This window comes from Peromyscus eremicus, chromosome 19 (genome assembly GCF_949786415.1).
Source record: "Peromyscus eremicus chromosome 19, PerEre_H2_v1, whole genome shotgun sequence".
In the NCBI taxonomy this organism is placed as follows: domain Eukaryota; kingdom Metazoa; phylum Chordata; class Mammalia; order Rodentia; family Cricetidae; genus Peromyscus; species Peromyscus eremicus.
The window spans coordinates 33,253,128-33,273,430 of NC_081435.1; the positions used below are offsets into that span (position 1 = coordinate 33,253,128).

The 20,303-nt window shown below is 48.3% G+C and overlaps 1 protein-coding gene across 3 annotated transcripts in view; it reads right to left on the reverse strand.

Moving 5' to 3' along the window:
* Positions 1–20,303, reverse strand: part of Mcc (MCC regulator of WNT signaling pathway) — a 366,985-nt gene that overhangs the window by 12,137 nt on the left and 334,545 nt on the right. For all 3 annotated transcript variants that reach the window (XM_059246236.1, XM_059246233.1, XM_059246234.1), the window contains 4 exons: positions 17,831–18,014; positions 9,229–9,463; positions 5,637–5,843; positions 1,658–1,749 (listed from right to left, as the gene is read on the reverse strand). In XM_059246236.1, coding sequence (XP_059102219.1) covers positions 1,658–1,749; positions 5,637–5,843; positions 9,229–9,463; positions 17,831–18,014 — 718 coding nt within the window. The remainder of the gene's footprint in view (positions 1–1,657; positions 1,750–5,636; positions 5,844–9,228; positions 9,464–17,830; positions 18,015–20,303) is intronic.

Here is a 20,303-nt window from a genome sequence, read left to right on the forward strand (position 1 = left end):
AGCCCCTGTTTCAGAAAGGAGAGTCAGAGGGATCCGAATCAAATCAAACTGCCAGCTCTCTCAACAAGAGGCAGGGTCAGATGGGGTCACCTAGGCTGACTCACAGTGACTGTCAGCCAGCAGGGACAAACAGCCCAGTAGATGAACTGTCACACTTGGTAGACAGCATCTCACAGAACCCCAGGGATGCATGCTGAGAGAGAGAGACACGCAACTCACAATCCAATCATGATGCTTAGAAATACATGCGCCCTAGCTGAGCAGTGGTGGTGCATGCTTTTAATCCCAGCTCTTGGAGGCAGAGGCAGATGGAGCTCTGAGTTTGAGGCCAGCCTGATCTACAGAGTGAGTTCCAGGACAGCCAGGGCTATACAGAGAAGCCCTGTTTTGAAAACAAAACAAAACAAACAAACAAAAAGAAAGAAATACAAGTCCACAAACCAGAAACAGCAAGTAGAAGTTTGGGCAAAGTGCTGGGCGTTGGTGGCGCACGCCTTTAATCCCAGCACTCGGGAGGCAGAGCCAGGCGGATCTCTGTGAGTTCGAGGCCAGCCTGGACTACCAAGTGAGTTCCAGGAAAAGGCGCAAAGCTACACAGAGAAACCCTGTCTTGAAAAACCAAAAAAAGAAAAAAAAAAAGAAGTTTGGGCAAAGCTCAATTGCAAGGGTACAGGCAGCTAGGGACAAAATGAAATTGAAGAATAAGTATAATAAATACTCTCATAGAGATACAAGAGAACATCGCTTCATTTAAAAAGAGGATTTCAGCACCAAAATTAATAAACATGAGGCGGATTGTCACAGTAGCTACAACTAAAGACTGAGTGAGCTGCAAAACCCAGCTGACAGTTCAATCTCCATGAAACGCTACAGTGTATTTCACATGTCACACACTGGCACAGGGTGCAACAGATGCCTGCAGCTACAGAGAATTTGAATCTTGGTTGGTTTGGTCTTGGGAAGTAATGTAGGTATAAAACGCATACCGGATTGAAGTGATATTTTGAGTATAGTGAGTTAAGTAAGAAATTTTTTAATTGACTTTTTCATGTGAATACCAGTAAATGTGAAATTACTTCTCTCTGGACAGACTTTCCCTGGGCTCCAAAGCAATGGGGTGACAGGAAGTGTGAGAAGTTAGGCTGTGGAAGACAGGTCAAAATGCATCAGCATCTCTTTCTGTTTGGAAAAGAAGAAGAAGTAGAATATGGGAGAAGAAATACTGTAACATTGGAGGAAAATGTCCATGAACTGAGTAAAGACAGGCCTTCCATTGGCAAGGGCTACCACTGATGCTGAAGAATGTAGTCCCACTAAAGATGTCTTGAAAGGGGAGGGCACCTGTTTGCAGTATCACCATTCGCCTAATCTAGAAGGGTCTAGTCAATGTGACAACCTGCAATCCAGGAAGGAGAGACTTTCTTACTTGCAAATGGAATGACTGTCTATATGCCGATACCCAGCACTCGCTTTTCAGAATGGCAGCTTTTTCCATTTCTAGCCTGCAAAGTTGGGGCCTGAGGAAAACATACCAGCGCCGCCTTCTCTCCAGGCAGACCACTATGATCCCGGAAGAGCTGGAATGAGCAGCCGTGAGAGTGTGACAAGAAGCCCTCAGAGCCGAAAGGAGCAGCATGGGGGCATGAGGGTCGCTTACCGTCGGATGGCGCTGGCGAACTCTGTGGCAAGCTCACTGTCACTGTTCGTCCTTACTTCAGACAAAGCCGGGGAGGCAGCATCAGCACACTCCTGAGGAGGGCAAGCGTATTCCTTGTCAGATGTGAAGCAGGGCCCAGGAGCACTTCAACAACCATCCCCGCTGTGGGGCACAGGGCAGCAGTGCCATGCCTCGGGGACCCTTGGGCCAGCTGACGGAAAGCCAGGCAGCAAATCTTGTGACTGTCTCCTCTGTTCCCAGATTTATCATTACCTTCATGTGTTACCCTGACTTAGGAGAACCCCGAGGAACACTTACTGCACTGGCACTGGTCTAAGCCCATCACACACCACTACTCCCTTGTCACTAGGAAGGACCCTCCCAGGCAGCTAGACTATACTATCTACTGTGGTCTTCATTCACCATGGAAGAAACCAAGGCAGTGGGGTTACCCTGCCCAGTTACTAGCTAGAAGCTAGCGGATCTAGACCTCAAAGCCAGGCCCTCTGGCTCCGTGTGAGTCTCTCCAGGAAGCAAATATACACAAATGTTCTTGCTGACACATCCCACTCTTTTGAAAGAAAGCTCGCTTTTTCTAAATGGGGGAGCTTTGTTATGATCCATGTAATCGTAAAACTCAGGTTGAGGAAGAGAAAAACAAGTCCCCCTCCCCTCTGCCATGCAGCAGCCTCGCATGGGGACCTTGTGTCATGTTTTATAGATGAGGAGTGTAAGACCAGAACTCTTGAAGTGACATTTGAGCAGTAGCCATGTCTAAACAAGAAAACTACTTCCTCTGCAGATAGGCTGAGCAGCAGGTATATTACAAAATGAGGTGGCTGGAGCTAGAGGCTATGGGCCAGGGATAGATACTGATGATGTTGTGTTTCAGGCCTGAGAATAAAAAGCTTGTGATCTGTGGCAGTGTATAGACAGTAAATAGATAGTTATAGCATGATGGCATGACCCCCACACACTAAAATCCAGATGGTAGGAGACATGCCTGCCCCTTTGCCTGTTCTAAAAGACAATGGCCTCTTCCAAGGGGTGCCTGAACAGTGGCCTGGTCAATGTGTCCCTGTGCCACTCACCTGGGCTGTACCTCTCCAAAGAACTGCCCCCGGCGACCCAAGACTGACTGTGAATTCTAGAAGCAATTTCACTTTTCATGCATACATTGTTGATGTTAGCATTTCACAAGACTCTTAGAGCCTGGGCTCCCTGCCTCTCCCACAGTGCTTCTTGAAATATGATAATGTCTGCTACATACAGATAAGAACAGCAGAAAACCTCATGCAATGTGCATAGGAACTAGGAGTTGTATAAGCTGTTATAAGCTGGAGAGAAGCTTTTAAAATAGGCAGGATCACCTACTCTCCAGAACAGGAGTTCTGTAGTTCTGTAGTTCTGATGCTGTAGGCTCATCTGTGACCTGCCACTGAGATACATCCAGCCCATGGACTAGTAATGGTTTGTCGGTATGAAGAAAAGAGTTCAAAGAAGAATAGTTTGCCACAAACAAATGACAGGAAGCTCAAATAGCAATGCCTGTTGAAGTCTCCTCAGAAGACAGGGCCCGCATTCTCATGCAAGTTGCATGAGGTTTTTGCAGTTCTTATATGTAGGAAACACCGGTTTCCCTCGGGCAGCTGCAGTTGGTTTGATGGACAAATGTAGTTGAAAGTTTTCCTGTCCTGCCCGGGCCCTGCCGTCGGCATGAATCTCTCTCATCCGCTGGACCCGCAGCTGCTCAGACCCAAGTAAACACACAGAGGCTTACTATTATTTAAAACTGCTTGGCCATTAGCTCAGGCCTACCACTGACTAGCTCCAGAATTTTCTGTCTGCCCTGCTCACCAGAAGCTTGGCTCTTTTCTCTACCCTGGTGGCCTCATCTCCAGCAAATAACACCAATGAATGGCCTAGACTCCAGGCCCTAGATGGAAGACTTCACTGAAATAGTAAACAGAGCCAATATCTGAGAGTCAGAATAATCCGCTTACTCTACTGAATTCTACCCACTAGAAGCACTGGGTACCACTATAACTTAGCTTCTTACAGAGATGTTTTTAAAAGCCAGCTGGCCTTTCCTGTCAGAGAAATGTCTGTGTGTTAAAGCCACTCTGAAGAGCACAGCATTTCTCAGTCAAAATAAATACCAAGAACTGTGAGGAAATGTTCAGTTCATGGGCCTTTGGCAAGAACCTGCTAAGTCCATTCTACCACACCCTAAAAACATACCCTAGACAGACATTGGTGCTCTGTTGAAGGCCCTATCCCAAACTGACCAACAAGCTTAAAAGGTCATGCAAAGATTCTGAAGGTGAATGTAACAGAAAATGTCATCTTCTTAAACCCTGGGTACGATTACATGAAACACCACCACATGGCCCCTGCTTGAATGCTACTGTACTTAGTATAGCAGCTTCCAGATCCTGAGCCATGCCAACCCACCCCAACACCATCCAAGCCCTTCCCTGACTCCCCACTGTCCTGCAAGCTGAGCCTTCCAGCCAACACATTGATTCCCTTTCTGCTTGGTCTCCAAGCCCTGCCTTGCTGGAGGCCTTGCTAACCTCTACTCAATCCACTTCAAACAACTAGCTCCCACTCCCTACTGGGTCATTTCTTCAGAGAATCTCTTCTCAAGAACCTGATATCTACATCCTGACCATGGCCTCACAGGGCACTGGTAATTGAAACTTGCATTTGGGATACCCTGTAACTGTACTGTGAACATGTCTGTCCATCAGCCCCTGTATACATTCCTAGATGACAGCAGTTCACCTTGATCCTGGCATACTGTGGCTATCTAATCACAGCCTGAATGAGTGGGTGGGATGCATCAGGGCCTCAGGACTCCTGACCAAGCAGAGTACCATACTGTGAGGGTCATGGGCTCTTCTGCAGAATGAGGTGGGGATGCTGACACTGCCAGCTGTTTGTGCAGCGTGCTTCAGATTCCTTAGCTATTTAGGAAGCAACAATCCCTTCCTTCCTTTCCTCCTTCCTTCCCTCCCTCCTTCCCTCCTTCCTTCCTTCCTAAGTATACAACTTTGCTGGAGACGCCCTGCAGTACCTACAACCGTGCACAGTGAGAAACCCTTTATGTGATCGGCCAGTCAGCATATGCTTGCAAGTCCTGGATCTGAGCACGCTGGTGTCAGGAGAAGCTTGGTATTAGGAATATTAAATATGATGTGCTGAACATGCAGTTCCCCCCAGTGAGTGAGGGATAGAATTCATTAGGGTCTGAAGCATTTTGTTTTCTTTCTTTCCACTGCAGATGTGGAAGAGAAATACAAAATGACAGAATGAGCTTGGATATTAATTAGCAAAGGCCCCTGGGGCGTGGGAGGGGGGCTGGTGCGAATATGAGTTTGTGAATGTTATGACTAGAAGTCTGCCTGGTCTCTGTTCATATAGACTTTGCAATCCAAGGCTTCCCTTCCACCTACCCTTCCTGCTTACTGAGGCACCGAGAGCAGGAGTGGTGGGGAAGGCGGGAAGTGGCCCGTTAGCCAGGTGTGGGTTAAGCCCTCTGCTGTTTTTAGTAGCAAGACCTCTCACTTCTGTGGAACCAACCTTATTTTCCTCACCCACATGCAGACGAGCACTCCTTACTCTGAGATCTAAGGGCGATAGGTACAGATGACAGCACGGAAACATGGACATCTCAACCCAGTGACGGCTGTCTGTCGTGAGGAACAGCTAGAAACTGGTTGAGACCATGGCACAGGCCACGCCTCTGGTAAGACTGTGACGTGGGAAAAAGTCCAAACTTCGATATAATGTGAGGTGTTGCTTTCTAATGAGGATTTGGTTTCTTTACAATATCTTAGGACCTCTGGCGCCTGTGGAAATGAGGAAACTGAGGCAACAGCATGAAGGATGGCCCAAGGTAAAGGCAGAAGGTAGGGCCTGCCCTGAGGGCACCCCCTACCCACCCATCCACCCACCCACACCATCCTCACCCTACCTTGCCAGGCTTCTCTTTGCCACCGCTGCTGGTGGAGCTCAGAGACCGCATCCTCTGCTCCTTCTGCTCCTCCACCTCGGACTTGAGGTGCTCGATGTGCACCAGATAGGCCTGCTCCTGGGCTTCCCTGGTGCTCAGTTTCAGCTCCAGGGCCTTCTTCTCTTTCTCCAACAGGTACAGCTGTGCCTTCAGCTCAGCCATCTCTTCCTGTGGAACAAGGCACACAAAGCCAATGAGAAGCTGCTTCCACTGGATGTCCAAAGGGCTGCCACGCCGAATGGGTGCAGAGGAAGACCTGGCTATAAGTCACAGGTACGCAGTCCAGACATCACTTCAAAGCTGGGGACGAACTATCTCCACACACATCTGTCTAAAGGGCTGACAGGTAGACAAGTGCTTTGTCATCCTGTGGACTAGAATTTCTACGTGGGTAGAAATCACAGGCAAGCAGACTTCCTTTTGGTGTAAGGAAGAACCTTTTAAGATGTTCTAGGACCCCAAATGGACACACTTGCCTTGGTGGAAACCTGTTCTCTGGCATGCAAAGGCTAAGGTGCATCCACCTAGGGCTGTCAAGGAAATATCCATGCAAAGAAGTCTGACTGGGCACCAATTCCCATTTCACTCCCATGTCACACTTGTCACTCTGCAGCTGAGCCAGGAAGGCCGAGGAATGCTAATTATACTAGCATCTACTTCAGAGGGGCCAAATGAAATCAGCAGGAGCAGCCATCGCCCACTGGAAACTACATATCAGATAAGGCCCTTTTGTCTCCTCAATGCTGGGAACTGAACCTAAGGGCTGTGTCATGTGCATACTGAGCCGACCCACAGATAGATAACTTCTGAAAATCTCCTAAAAGGCTGAACTGGTGGTTTTCTGTGAAGTAAGATGTGAACCCAAAATAGGACAGTGCTGACCTGGACCAGGAGCCAGAAAACAATGGCATCCCTCAGTCTTCCTTGGGCACACAGCACTGTTTAAAGAGTTCACAGAAAGTAAATCATTTAATCTTCTGAAAGCAAGGAAGAGTTGAAGGGTACCCACCAAGGCTTGTCCTCCTTGGGGGCAGACACATTAGTCACTGTGCTCAGTGACCTCTCGGAACAGGCCAAGCCTGCTTTACTGTGATGATCAGACAAAGCCAGAACGGAAGGGGTTTTCCTACGGGAAGCCGTCTCATCTTTTGCTGTCAGGAGGGGGATTCCGAAGGCGATGGCAACTGTGTATCCTGAACTCATGTGATGGCCGCTCTTGGAACACACACACAAAAGCAAGCTTACAGGGAGGAAAGGGGAAGGTACAAGTGCCAGAAATACCAGCCTAAGTCTGCACTGGAGACTCACAAGGCGGCTTGAGACAACAGACTGCTGCTCTGAAGTTCCTGACATCTGTTTAGGACCACGAAAGAGCGGGCCTTGGCCTCCGTGAGGCAGGCAGCCATGTTGATACCACCTATGTGAGCAAAGACTCTTGAAGTCCTGCCTGAATAAAAGACTAGGGAATTGCTTTCTGGAGGTGTGGCAAGGGAACTTGTCATCTCTCAGGCTATGGGTGAGAAGAGAAATAAGCTCTTTTGAAAAATCAAAATTCAAGCTTGTATATGGATAGTACAAGAATCCCCATGCCAAAAAAAAAATTATTAAAAATGAATACCTGACCTTTGCAATCCACAGGTCACAAGGGATCAGGACAGCCAGAGTGCTGGGCTATGAGACCCCCCGGAGACCATGGAGACATGTCCTCCAAGGAAGACATGTACATTCTATCCCTAGTGGAAATGGAAATGAGTCACTCTGAGGATGCATGGTTAGCATATGCTTTTTTGTGTTTGTTTGTTTTTTGTGACAGGGTTTCTCTGTATAATAGTCCTGGAACTCTCTTTGTAGACCAGGCTGGCCTCGAGCTCACAGAGATCCTCCTGCCTCTCCCTCCCCAGTGCTGGGATTAAAGGCATGCTCCATGGCCACAGCCACCACCACCAGCTTGGTTAGCATATGCGATGGGAGTGAATCAGCATTTATGGGAGCAGAAATAAAAGAATGTGAAAAACTAGAAAGCAAATATTTTCAACCATTAAAGGGGTAAAGAATAGGATCTTAACAAAAAGACAGGACGTGCAGAAAGAAGAGTGGGTTATAAAAGGGATCGAGTAGATCACCCAGAGAGGAGCAGTGTTTACTCAAGAGCATTTATATGCTGGAACAAATGGTGAATTCCAACATAGTCCCCTGGCTAGGGAATGAGTGGTTCAGCGCACACTGGTGAACACATTAGAGAAAAGGAGACAGGGCTGGTTGTCAGTTTTCCAGAGGCACTCAGTAGGAAAACTAAGCCAGAACACGGACAATCACTGCTCTGGGTCCTGAGGTCCATGTTACAGGGTCTTCCAGCCTTTCACCACTTCTACATCTTCAAGAAAATGTGCAAGATGAGTGCAGTTTATTTCAAGTGAAAAAGGCAATATTAGAGCATTAACACACACACACACACACACACACACACACACACCACACACACACACGTCTTTCCTTGGTCAGATTAGCAGTAAATCTGTCACACCACATATTGGCTGAACTATAAAAAGGAAATGCTTAGTCTTTGGATAAAAGAAAACATGATGTTTGGAGTAAAAAATAGAAGAACAAGCTAATGGCTCATGTCACATGGTCTAAGAGTCTGCAAAAGAAGTTCCTGGCTGCGACAAAGTCACTGTGATTGTGTACTCAGGGCCGACCAAGCTCACAGGCAGTCCTGAGAACTCAGCCAGAGGAATGTGAGCACTCTGAGCTGAGTGGCTGGATGAAGAGCCAAGTAGAGGGGTAGAGGTTACTACCAAGGAGGGATGCCTGCATTCCCACATCTCATCCTGCTGCCCTGCATCTTCCCAGATTCAAACACCAGCATCTTAGAGAGGTGAGGAACAGGGCCTGGCAGTGTAATCCAGAGCGGACTGAGGACCTGCACCAGCTGCTCCAACCAACCTCCCCGCTGCTGGGGCTCGGTTGAGATGCAGGGTGCCCTGAGCTAAAGGGATGGCAGCATAACTACTTGCCAAAACAGGACTATGGCTTCCCTTTCTCTAGAAATACTGGCAGGTAGCTCAGCCCATGGGTGAAGAGCCCTGTTCTGCCAACTCTCATTGGAGGGCACGAATTCTAAACAGACTTAGAGCCCCTAATGCCCCAGGGTGACAGGAAACCAGAGCTTTTTGCCAATTACTAAGCTGGCTTTGCCATGGTCTCCTCCTGTTCCAGCTCCCACCAGAGTGGGTGATCCAACAAGGACTTCTACCACTACTGAGATCAGGGTTCACCATTAGAGACAAGGGCTGCAGGTCTAACTCAACCCTTGACAGGGCAGTAGTACTGAGTGGGGCACTCCACAGCATCCCCTGGAGTTCAGCTGCCTTTCCAATGAAGTCCAGCCCACAGGACTTCTACACAAACAAAAACCAACCTTCTCCACAGAGACCGGCTATCGTCCGGACAGAGGTAATTACTGACTGAACTCTGCTGGGGGCCGTGCTCTCAGGGCCCTGAGAGGTATTCCTCTAGGTGGGCCCAACACAACGTGAAACCTGCAGCACACCTTCATGGCCATCAGCTCCTGCATCAGCACGGCATTCTCCAGGTCCAGCCTCTGGCTGTCGCCCCTTGGCTTGACGTCATAGCTGAGCGGATCGATGTGGATGCTCTCCAGTTCCAGCATGGTGAGCTTGACGGCAGCTCTGTCGTTCTTGAGCTGCTGGATATAATCCTTCAGCCTCTGCTCATCTTCTTTAGTGAACTCCGTGTCACAGCTGCTGGCTGTAGAGCTGGTGGTGCTGAGGGACAAAAAGGAACCCCACGTTTCCAAGTTGTCACCACTAGACCTTGTCTCCTCTCCCCCCACCATTATTGTGGTGGCAGTCATAAAAGAGAAACACACACACACACACACACACACACACACACACACACACAATAAATAAATAGATAATAAACAAATGACTAAATGGATACTGAAAGTACATTTTAGATCATGATGTAGACTCTAAAAATGAATTCTGAGATATTCCCCCTGAAATAAAGACATATATATATACAAAGCTGTGTCCTATAATAATGTGATATAAGGTAAAGTTTAGCATATGATGGAATGCATCAAAGAGAGCCAACAATGTGAGCAACTTCTAGGATGGGAAGCTCCTAGGGGACGTGCCTTTACTAGCTTTGTCCCTTGGGACAGGACAGAGCCACTGGGAGGTGACGTGGACAAGATGAGCCTGGCCATCAGACTGAATACCTCTCAGGCACTGGGAAGGGAGTTTCCTATGCCATCCAGTTTGGCTACAGTACTCAGGTACTTTAAAAAAAAACCTGTCTAGATAATACTATGAGGGTCTATTTTAGATGCTAGACAGTTATGTTGGTGGAGGAGAATAGTCACCGTCTATGGATAGGCCTTATTCAGTCCATTGAAGGCCCGGAGAGGAAGAAATTCTGCCTCCAGACAGCCCTGGACAAAGGATTCAACAAAAGTTCTTCCTTTGAGGCTCAAGCATGACCTGAATATGACACCCCAGCCTCTATATTCAAATCCCTAAAAATCATTTTCTGCATGTGTGTATGTCTGGACATATGACTGCTGTATTTAAAGGCACACATGTAGCCACATCTACATGAGTAGTCATAGCTTTGTGCATCTCCTATTGGCTCTTTCCCTTTGCAGAGATCTCATGCTGGAGTGCCACACTCACTTGTGACCCAAGCATCTTACATTCTGTAGATGTCATGGTTCCTGGCTGCGTCATAACATCAATGCTTTGTAAAGTTGTGACAATGATAAAACAAAGTGAAATGTAAGGTACTTAAATCAGTATACCATAAGCACTTGATAAACATAGTTGTTATTTATTTCAAAAATATCAGGGTGCTTTTCATAGGGCACCCTTCTAGGCTCTGGAAAAACCCCTACCTTTTTGGAACTCATATTCTAACAGCAGAGATAAGCAAGTGGCGTTATGTAGTATAGCTGACATGACCCACACCATAATAGAAAGTGAAATGAGAGACTTGGGAAATCCAAAGTGAGGATAGGTTTACTATCTGCAATAGCAAAGGGAAAGGCCTGCATGATAAGGTAACAACCCACTAGCCCTAAAGGAGGAAGGAACAAAAAAAGAGCCCTGTGGATATTTGGAGGGAGGCTGATCAGGGCTGAGCATGTAGAAAACTCAAACCTCCCAAACAGCAAGCTTGGCCAGCAAGGAGGAGTTATGGCCCATGTAGAATCAACCAGCTGACAGCAACAGGGGAACAGGCCAGCAGGGGTGCAGGGGGCGACCAGGTGTCACAACACGAAGGGTTTGTAAGGACAGTTTCTTCTCTGGGATTGGAATGGACGTTACTTTGCGTGCTTGTGAGAGGAGGCCCTGGCCAGATTTACATGTCCAGATCTCTCTGGTCTGTCTCTATGCTGAGGAAAGATGTAAGGAGGCAAGGGAAAAGGCAGAGAGGTCCCTGGAGGGGGACACCCCAACAATTCTGGGGGAGATGCCAGTAGCTTGGAGTAAGCCTGAGCAGAAAGCGTGGGCGGTGGGGAGATTAAAAACAAGGGGTCATCATGTGTGTTACATTTTAGAAAGAATGAGAAGGAAGTAATACCACCTCCCAGCCAGAAGCCTCAGCACTAACCCTACAAACCCTAACCACCCCTAACAACCATGCATGCTGCTGAAGGGATCAGGACAGAGCCAGGCAGACCTGCCACATGGGGTATGTTAGAGCAAGTCCTACAGAACCAGAGGGACTCACCATGTACCTGTCTGTAAACAGTTCAGGGGTAGGCATGCCACACACACTGACCCCTTCGGGTAGGGCTCACCTTCTTGCACTCAGCAGTGACAAAGGGACAGAAGGCCAGTGTTCCCCAGGTGGAGGAGCCCAGGTGACAGCATTGTTCACCAGGCATTCCACAGGGTGGAGTGTGGAGATTGCTTCCAGGAGCCCTGGGTTTACACAAGGAGGCAAGAGGAACAATGGGGCTTCTCTCTGCCAGACAGCTGGGAGGAGGCCTCAACCTCAGCAACGAAATCTCTCCCCACGACGGACACCACCTTAACTCAGGTGTAAGCCATTCCTTTCATTAAAAAGTATTTACCAAACCAAGTACAGAGAATCACCGATATCCCTGTGCCACTCACATGACACTAAGTAACCTTGTTAATTTTTATTTCAGATAGAAATTGCAAAATCCAAATTTTGGAACTATGACATTGATAACTGAAGCAACCTTGTTAATTTTTATTCTAGACAGAAATTGCAAAATTAAAAGAATTCAAAGCTAGGTAGGGCTCTCTCGCTTTTCTGTCCAAACTAAAGAGATAGTATGGAAGAATTTCTATCCGTTGGGCCTAATCTGCCCCACCAGTTCTCAGATAGCCTCCGAGGTAGTGGCTTCAGTCTCTCCTAGGCTTGTTTAGGGTGGCACTCCCTTCCCCCAACACCCACAGTGTCAAGACTTCTGGGAGTAGGGAAGGGGTGACAACAATCTGTTCCTTAAGACAGATTCCATGCTGTGCCTGCCACCAGGGCAGCAACAAATGGAAACTCAGCAGATAACCAACTGGCTGTCCTCACATTTTTTCTAGGGGTGGGGCTGCTATGTACTGAACTGCTTCGGTGGATGCCCGTGAGTGCTGGCAGGCCTCTGAAGCCGGTCACACCTGCACAGCCTTCTCTGGGCACACCCCAGCCTCACCGCCCAGAGGGAATTGCCTAACTCATCTGGCTGCAGTCAACAGAAACACTGGCGGCTCCTGCCTCCCAGAGCGGTGAACGGACCAGCTGGTGGTGGCCACCCTGTGTGCATTCTGGGTGAGGAACAGGATAAGGGACACTTCCCTGACAGCTGAGTGAAGAGGCCTACCACCAGCCTCAGTGTCCCCTAGAGTCTAGACACTTGCCATCATGCAGAAAAGCTGCAACAAAGGAGACAAGAAGTCAGTTCTCAAAGGCCTCAGAGACCACCTAGACCCCTCTGGAAGAACATTAGTGGGCAGGGAGTATTGGGTTCCTTTGCCTGCTGGGACCTGGAGTTGGTCACTGGCCAAAAAGGACAGTTTTGGTTTCTACTGTCTTTGCTATACATGAAGAAAAAAAGCACAAATATCCTGGTCCACAGATCTTACCCTATTAGGAGGTAAGAGCTTTCCCTGCTCTTACACAGGGAAAGCTGAATTTCAAGGCAAGTACCACAGCCCATGCCTCATCAGCCTAGCTCTCTTCTCTTCCTTCTAGGATACCAGCGGGGAGCAGATCAGGCGAAGGTAATTACAATTCTGCTTCATGCCCTTAATGTTCCACAGCCCAATTTGATTATGATGATGGGAAAAGGAGGAGAAGCCACTGGCCCTTCCTCTGGCCTCCTGGGGGCTGCTGCGGGCTGCTGGGCAAGGGCTAAGTCATCCATTACCTCTCCCGGCTTGGAATGCAGGATGAGCTCAGCTGTCAAGGGGAATAAATCACTTTCTACAGGCAGCCTGATCCCTCCTCTCCAGAGCCTGGAGGTGCTCTGAGAGCAGGATGGAAGGAAAGCCTGCAGATCAAGAGCCCAGGCATACTCAGCTATCCATGTTTGTGTTTTGCCCTGGTTTTCTGAGGAGCCAGACAAGAGCCATAGGTTTCTTTTGGTGATCCTCTGCGCTGATGGAGCTCCTATAAAGATAGCTTAGTCTGCAACAGCTAATTACCAGAACATTCTGCTGGAAACTCTCTCTGCTCAAGCTGCCAGCCACAGTCCAGGGGAGGTGCATGACTGCCAGGCTCAAAAAACGAAAACAAATCCCTGCTCTCTGCTTACCCACAAACCCCTGCCCTCTGCCTACCCTGTCTGCCTTCTGACACACCAGTCAAACTAGCTCTAGATGCCAAATGCCATTTCTTCTGTTCCTCTGCACCAGGTGCCATCTCTGACTTCCGGATGACCCATCCTGGAGACTAAAAGAACCAGGTCCCACTGACGTAGGTTTTTCTTATGGCACCTATGAACCAGTTAGCCTCAGATAGACATGCAGGCTGTCCGCTGATTTCCTGACATCCAGAGAAGGTTGCTGTAACAGGAGGAAAATGCAGCCAGCACAGAGCCACAAAGACGGGACACAGAGCCTGGTGTGTGTGACTGTTCACCTGTATGACTTGCCACTCAGAAGTATGACAACCCTCTGCCTTAAGCTGGCATTTATCTCATGCATATAGGGCCCGACAGCCTTTCAGTCAGGGCCCCTCTTAAGCTGTTTATGTATTTCTGTCCTTTGCAACCCCAAATCTTATTTTATAAAGCCCCAGTGATATGATGGAATTCTATCCCAAAGTACTACCCAGTGTCCTGGTGGGGATTCTAGCATGGAGAACTGTCACATTGTGGAGTGTGCATTTTGTAATGCTAGGACTTAGTTATTGATTTTTAAAATGAATGTGTGGGTTCGACCGGTTCCTAAAGTCAAGTCTTAAGAAGAAGAAAAAAAGTACAGAAAGCATTTCATATTGCTACTGTAGTCACATGAATGGAGAAGGAAAGTGACTAGGACTGGACTAGCATGTCTCAGCTGGGTGCTGGTGCTCACTAACACTAGCAAGCATCCCCCCCCCCCCGCCCACTTTGAACACTCTCTCCTGATACCCGGGGGAAGGGCCTCTCTTTTTCTGTAATATGGCACTATAACAGTCAGGCCTGTGTGACTCTCGGTCCTTGTTGCTTGCTGCTGGGGGTGGCAGAGACCTGGCCTAACTGGATAGTGGTTCCAGGACAACACCTTTGCATCAGACAGTGTTCCACTGGTCTAATCCACTCGGCCCCAGGAAACTTCATCTTAACTGGGACTGGTATAGAGGGTGTGGGCCAGGTCCTTCTGGTGCTCCATTGCCCTCCACTGCAATTTGGGCATTGTGCCCCAGACAGCCTGGCTAGCCAGCCAGCATTCCAGGTTCCCAAGGCAGGAGGAGGCGTCACAGCAAGGCTGAATCACCCTTCACAGATTGCACACCCCCTGTGCCCATTTTATACTGAAACAAAAGAGCCTCCATCTCAATTTCTAGGAGGGCACACTTGCTATGGCTTTTCTGTGCTTTCGTGGATTTGGCTCAGTGAGTACACTTCCACAGACTGAGCAGAGAGCACAGTGCTTGTCACAAAGGGGAGGCGGCTTGCTCATGCCTAGCTCCACTCTCTGACACTCCAGTCCATTTGCCTGTGCGTGATTTGTTGATAAAGCTATGGAGGCATCCAGCACTGCCTGGCTACTCCATCCATTAAGACAACCCTGCTTTCCGATAGATCTGCAGCTGTAACTTTAAAATGTGAAAGGTTTTCTTTTTGCTTTCATGCTGGGGTCCCGCCAAGGGCATCAGCTGAGAGATGACTATCATTCTGATCCTTTTTGCTGGGTAACTAACCCTCTGCTATTCCTTCCTAAAGCCATTAACCCTCTTGTCCTCAGGAGCTGTCAGATGCCTCTGGGGACCTGACCTGAGCATGCCTCTCCTGAGACCTTGGGTGGCACTGGCTGACACCCTGACTGCACATCTTGCCTGGTGGTCACAGTGGGAGGGAAGTGGGTGTACTGAACCTCACAAAGCCCTGGCTCAGAAGGCTCCATTTTCCTAGGACAGTGTTTGAGCCAGAATTCCAAGGCTTATAAATAAAATTACTGAGAATAGTGTGACTTGGTGGTTAGGAACATTGTATGAACCTATGTTCATCACAAAACAATCCAACTGTGTCTGTTTTCTGATTATGGAGAGCCACATGAATGCCCTGTGTGTTCTTCTGTACAGCTTCTGAACTGCTCTGACAGGGGTAGGGGGGAAATGACAATTTAGTGGAACCAGAGTTAAAAACCTGTGTTGATGGAAGATCCATTTGAGACAAAAATTTGTTAAAAAAGAACCCCCTTTTCTCCCCTCTCATGTATGTGTGGGTATGTGCATGTGTGTGCATGTGCATGTGTGTATGTATGTGGGTGTCTTCCTGGCCCTATTCGTACCTCCTGAGCACTAGGATTCTAGGCAGGCATCATGCTTGCTCAGCGTCTATGTGGGGGCTGGGACTTGAACCTGGGTCCTCACGCTTGCGCAGCAAGCGCCTGAGCCAGGGTCAGTCTTTAGTGAGCTCATTTTTGAAAGCAGAGTCTGTGTCTGAGTGTCTCTCAACCCATAGATATACAAGATGAACAATTAAATTTCTCAAGAAAATGTTCTAACAATCAAGCTTACCTTTACTTCAGCTATCTCCTGTAACAAGTATTCAAGGTCAGTTCTCCACTAATAGAAGGCTAGGGAACTGTCCTCACTTTTGACCTACTCCAGAGTTGTCTCTGACTCCAATGGAAACAGCAGAATTATGTGAAGGAAGGGGAGAGGTGTGCAGACAATTAAGCAAGACATTTCCCTTTCACCCAACTCCTAACATTCATTAATTCAACAGAAGACTCTCACTGATAGGCTGAACACTGAATATCTACTTAAACATAGAAACTATAGATTATAAATACCTGCAAACATCATGGAGAAGGACACAGGCTTCTGTATTTAAACAGAAGAATATGGTTTTAAGGGAAAAATTATAATCTATGTGCTGCCAAATAAGACAATTGCTGCTTCAGCTTGGAATAAATATGCCCCTGTGTTTGTAGGCAAGTGGTCAAATGTGGGATTGTGACTGTACTTCCTCCTGGGACATGGGGATACATTGAGGTGAGTGGTTGTTCCCTCCAGTGGGAGAGGGAAGTATCTAATTGCTTTTAGGCATCAGGACAACATCAGTACTTTTGCTTTGGCCTTGGACAGCCCATTGATCCTGATGTAGCTCTGGTCACTTGCATGCAAGCAGACTGTCTTATAATGACATGAGAGCTAATGTGCGGAGTAGGAGGAACACCATGCGTGGTGCTGAAGGGCTAGATTTCCCTCTTAGCAGGCATTTGCTCTTACACAAGTCACTTACACATCTCAAAGCCAAGGTGTTCTCACCTGTGAAAATGGGGTGAGTCACCCTTGGCTTTCCCTACCTGAAAGTCCAGTAAGAACCTATCAACTGCATTCCGGTCTGAAAACTGGCATGTAAGGGGAGGAGGAGGTCCATGACAGCCGGTAGAGCTTTGGTGACAAGAAATGATCAAAATAAAAGCTACCAGGGGCTTCATTCTGGTGCCCTGCCCCCATCCAGAAAGAGCCACCTGCACCAGTGACAATGCTTAGAGTCTCCGCTGCTTTCTTCTTCATTGCTCCTAAGAGCCCACTTACTCATAGATGGTAAACTCGACCTCAGGTTCACGATCAAGTGCCTGCCTAGGAGGTGCTATAAATTCATCCATCGTCACTTGATAAAAGAGATGAGAGCACAGCCTCTTGCCACAGCGGAGCTCTTGAAGGACAGGGGCACGAGACAGAGAGTGGAATCCGAAACTAGCTGAAGGGAGGCTGGGTCTCTTGCAGTGAGCATTAGCTTGTGCTCTAACAAATAAAGCCTGCCTGGAGATAGAGTGTGGAGCTAGCCAGGAGAGGCCAGGCAGTGGTGGCAAACACCTTGAATCCCAGCACTTGGGATCTCATGCCTTTGATTCCAGTCCTTGGGAGGCACAGGCCTTCAGTCCCAGCACTTGGGAGGAAGTAACAGGAAGTGATATGGCTGGGCGGAGAGAGGAAGTGATAAGGCGGGGTGGAGACAGGAGCTTGGCCCCCATCAGTCTGAGGATTCCTAGAGGTAAGACGTCTTTCTAGTGGCTGGTTGCTCTGCTTCTCTGATCTTTCAGCTTTCACCCTGATGTCTGACTCTGGGTTTTTAATATTAAGACCAATTAATAAGACGGTATATTAGCCATTCCAGGAAATGGAGAATAATAAAGAAACAGTACAGGGAAAAGAACACCAGACAGAGAGTAGGCTCATTTTCCACCTCTATCATTCGCAACATGCCCATGCCCATTCTACATTTTACACATTCTACAGCCCTGTCTCTCCCGGACTGTCCTTTCCACATAGGCATACCAGGGCCACCCTGCAGCCCCTCCTCATAGCTCTGTCTCCTTGGAGAGGACAGGGTGTGAGCACGAAGCAACTCTGCCGTATCCAAGCTGCACAGTCCCCTAGAGTGGGCCAGCGAGAAGGCCACCGCGGGCGGAGGAGTCCCAGGGCAGAGCACCGAGTCGTACCTGGTATGGCTGTTGGAGGACAGGCTCTCCCAGGGCTGTACGCCGCAGCCAGCCACAGCGAAGGCTCCCCCGCAGCTGCCGTCCAGCTTCATAAGCAGGGCTTTGGCGGCATTCTCAGCGGCTTTCCGGCAGTCGTGAGCCCGCTTGAGCATCTGAGTGATGTTCTCATCCCCTGACTGGTCTCCTACGTCACAGAGAAGCCGAAGGGTTAATGGACGCAGGGTGGGAGTCAGGAAAGCCCAGGCTATGCTTCTGTAACTGATTCTCGGTTACTGAGGGTGTGATGAGTGGGAGGACTGTGGAGGCCTGTGCTCTGGGCTAGTGGGGTAACCGAGAAGGGGTGGGAAGGCGTTCTTCTGCATGGGCACCATAATCCTCATGGACAGTATGATCTCCGCCATCAGCGTCGAGTCCTAGCATGTTAACTTGCCACATTTCCAGGTTGCTGGCGTCTCTTCCCACTCAGGCACATGTCTCCAGTGTGGTGGGATCTTTATGAATGAGGGCAGGGAGAAGCAGGCAAAATGCCACATTGCCACACATCAACAGCACTGTCAGAGCTACACGCAGGGCAACAGGGATACAGCAAGTCGTTCAAACTGGAACTGGAACATTCTCTATACTATTCCGCTCAGCCTGGTCAAGGTGGCCAACTCAGGAGGCTCCAGAAGCTGGGTGACAGGGCTAGGCCAGGGCACAGGAGTGTAGGAAGTCTAGAGCCAAGATAATGAAGTTAGCCCCTGCTCAAGATACTCACATTCCTGGTGTGACTTTTAAGGCTGTGATGGAAAAGATAGAGCTATGGGGACATTAAAAAGCTCGGAGAGGTTTAGAAGATGACTTTATCAGTAAAGTACCTGCCACTCAAGCATGAAGACATGACTTAAAATAATCAATAACCATGTAAAAGCTGGTTGTCGTGGCACACATCTGTAATTCCAGCACTAGAGAGGAGTGGGAAGGGGACAGGCAGATAGACCCTTGGTGGGTGAGGGACAGACAGCCTAACCAAACTGAGGAGCTCGGAGTTCAGTGAAACAACCTGCCCCCCCGCCCACACACACACCAAAAAATATAAAGTGGTGACATATGCCTTTAATTCCACAGGGAGGCAGAAACAGAGGCAGGTAGATCTCTTTGTGAGTTCAAGGCCAACCTGGTCTACATAGTGAGTTCCATGCCAGCCAGGGCTACATACTAAGATCCAGTCTCAAAAATTAATTAATTGGGAGAACATGATAGAAGATGACACTCAACTCTGACCTCGACCTCTGGTTTTCTCACACACACACACAAACACACACACACACACACAAACACCAGTGCAAGCCAACCCACCCACATAAGTGCATATGTCCACTCAGAGGAACATGTGCATATGCTATACATAAGCACACAAAAAGTCCAAAGGCAGATCACTTGCCTAGGTTGTAAAAGGCACTAGGTTTGACTCTTAGAATTTAAAAGAAAAAAGACATATAGACAAGAAAAAGAGGCAAAAATGGTGGTTCTCAAGGACTGGGAGAGTAGAGTGAGAAAGAGGAATGAGAAGACCAAGTTGAGAGGGTCTTCACGGGATGGCAACTACCAAGCACCAAACTACGACGTATGATGCTGCAGTGGTGGGTCCATGTCACCATCCATTTGCCACACCCAGGGAGGAAACTCTGATACAGACCAGAACGGTGGATGACAATGATGTCTGGTACACCTGTTATTTATCACGGAGAAGGCTGTGCATGTGCATGGGAAAATCTATGTATTTCCTCTCGACTTTGCTGAGAACTGAAACCACTTGTGGTGGTTTGAATAAGAATGGCACCCATAGGTGCATGCATTTAAATGCTGGGTCACTAGAGAGTGGCATTATTTGAAAGGGTTAAAAGGGTTAGGAGGTGTGGCCTTGTTGGAGGAGGTCTGTTACTGGGGGTGGGCTATGAGGTTTCCAAGGTCCAAGCCAGAGGCCCAGTCTGTCTCTGTCTATCTGTCTGTCTCTGTTTCTCTCTCACTTTCTCTCCCTCTCTCCCCCTGCACCCCTGTCTCTTTTGGATCAGGATGTATCTCTCAGCTACTGCTCCAGCGCCACGCTTCCCACCATGATGATAATGGACTATGTCTCTGAAACTGTAAGCCAGCCCCAAATTAAATGTTATCTTTCATAAGAGTTGCCTTGGTCATGGTGTCTCTTCACGGTAATAGAATAGTGACTAAGACACTACTCTAAAGAATGAAGGCTTCGAAACAATACAACAACTGTGTTAGCCAAACAAACTACTGGCTTGTCATGCATACAACACAGATCTGTGTTTTTCTCATGAAACTTTAAATAGTGAACTGTGCTGATATTTTAATTGTGCTGAAGTCAGGCGGTGGTAGCATACGCCCTTAGTGAACATTAAAAACATAAATGTGGTTGGGTAGAGTGGCAGGCAGCTTCTTTACCCTTCATGCCCATTGCTGAGGCCCAAAGACA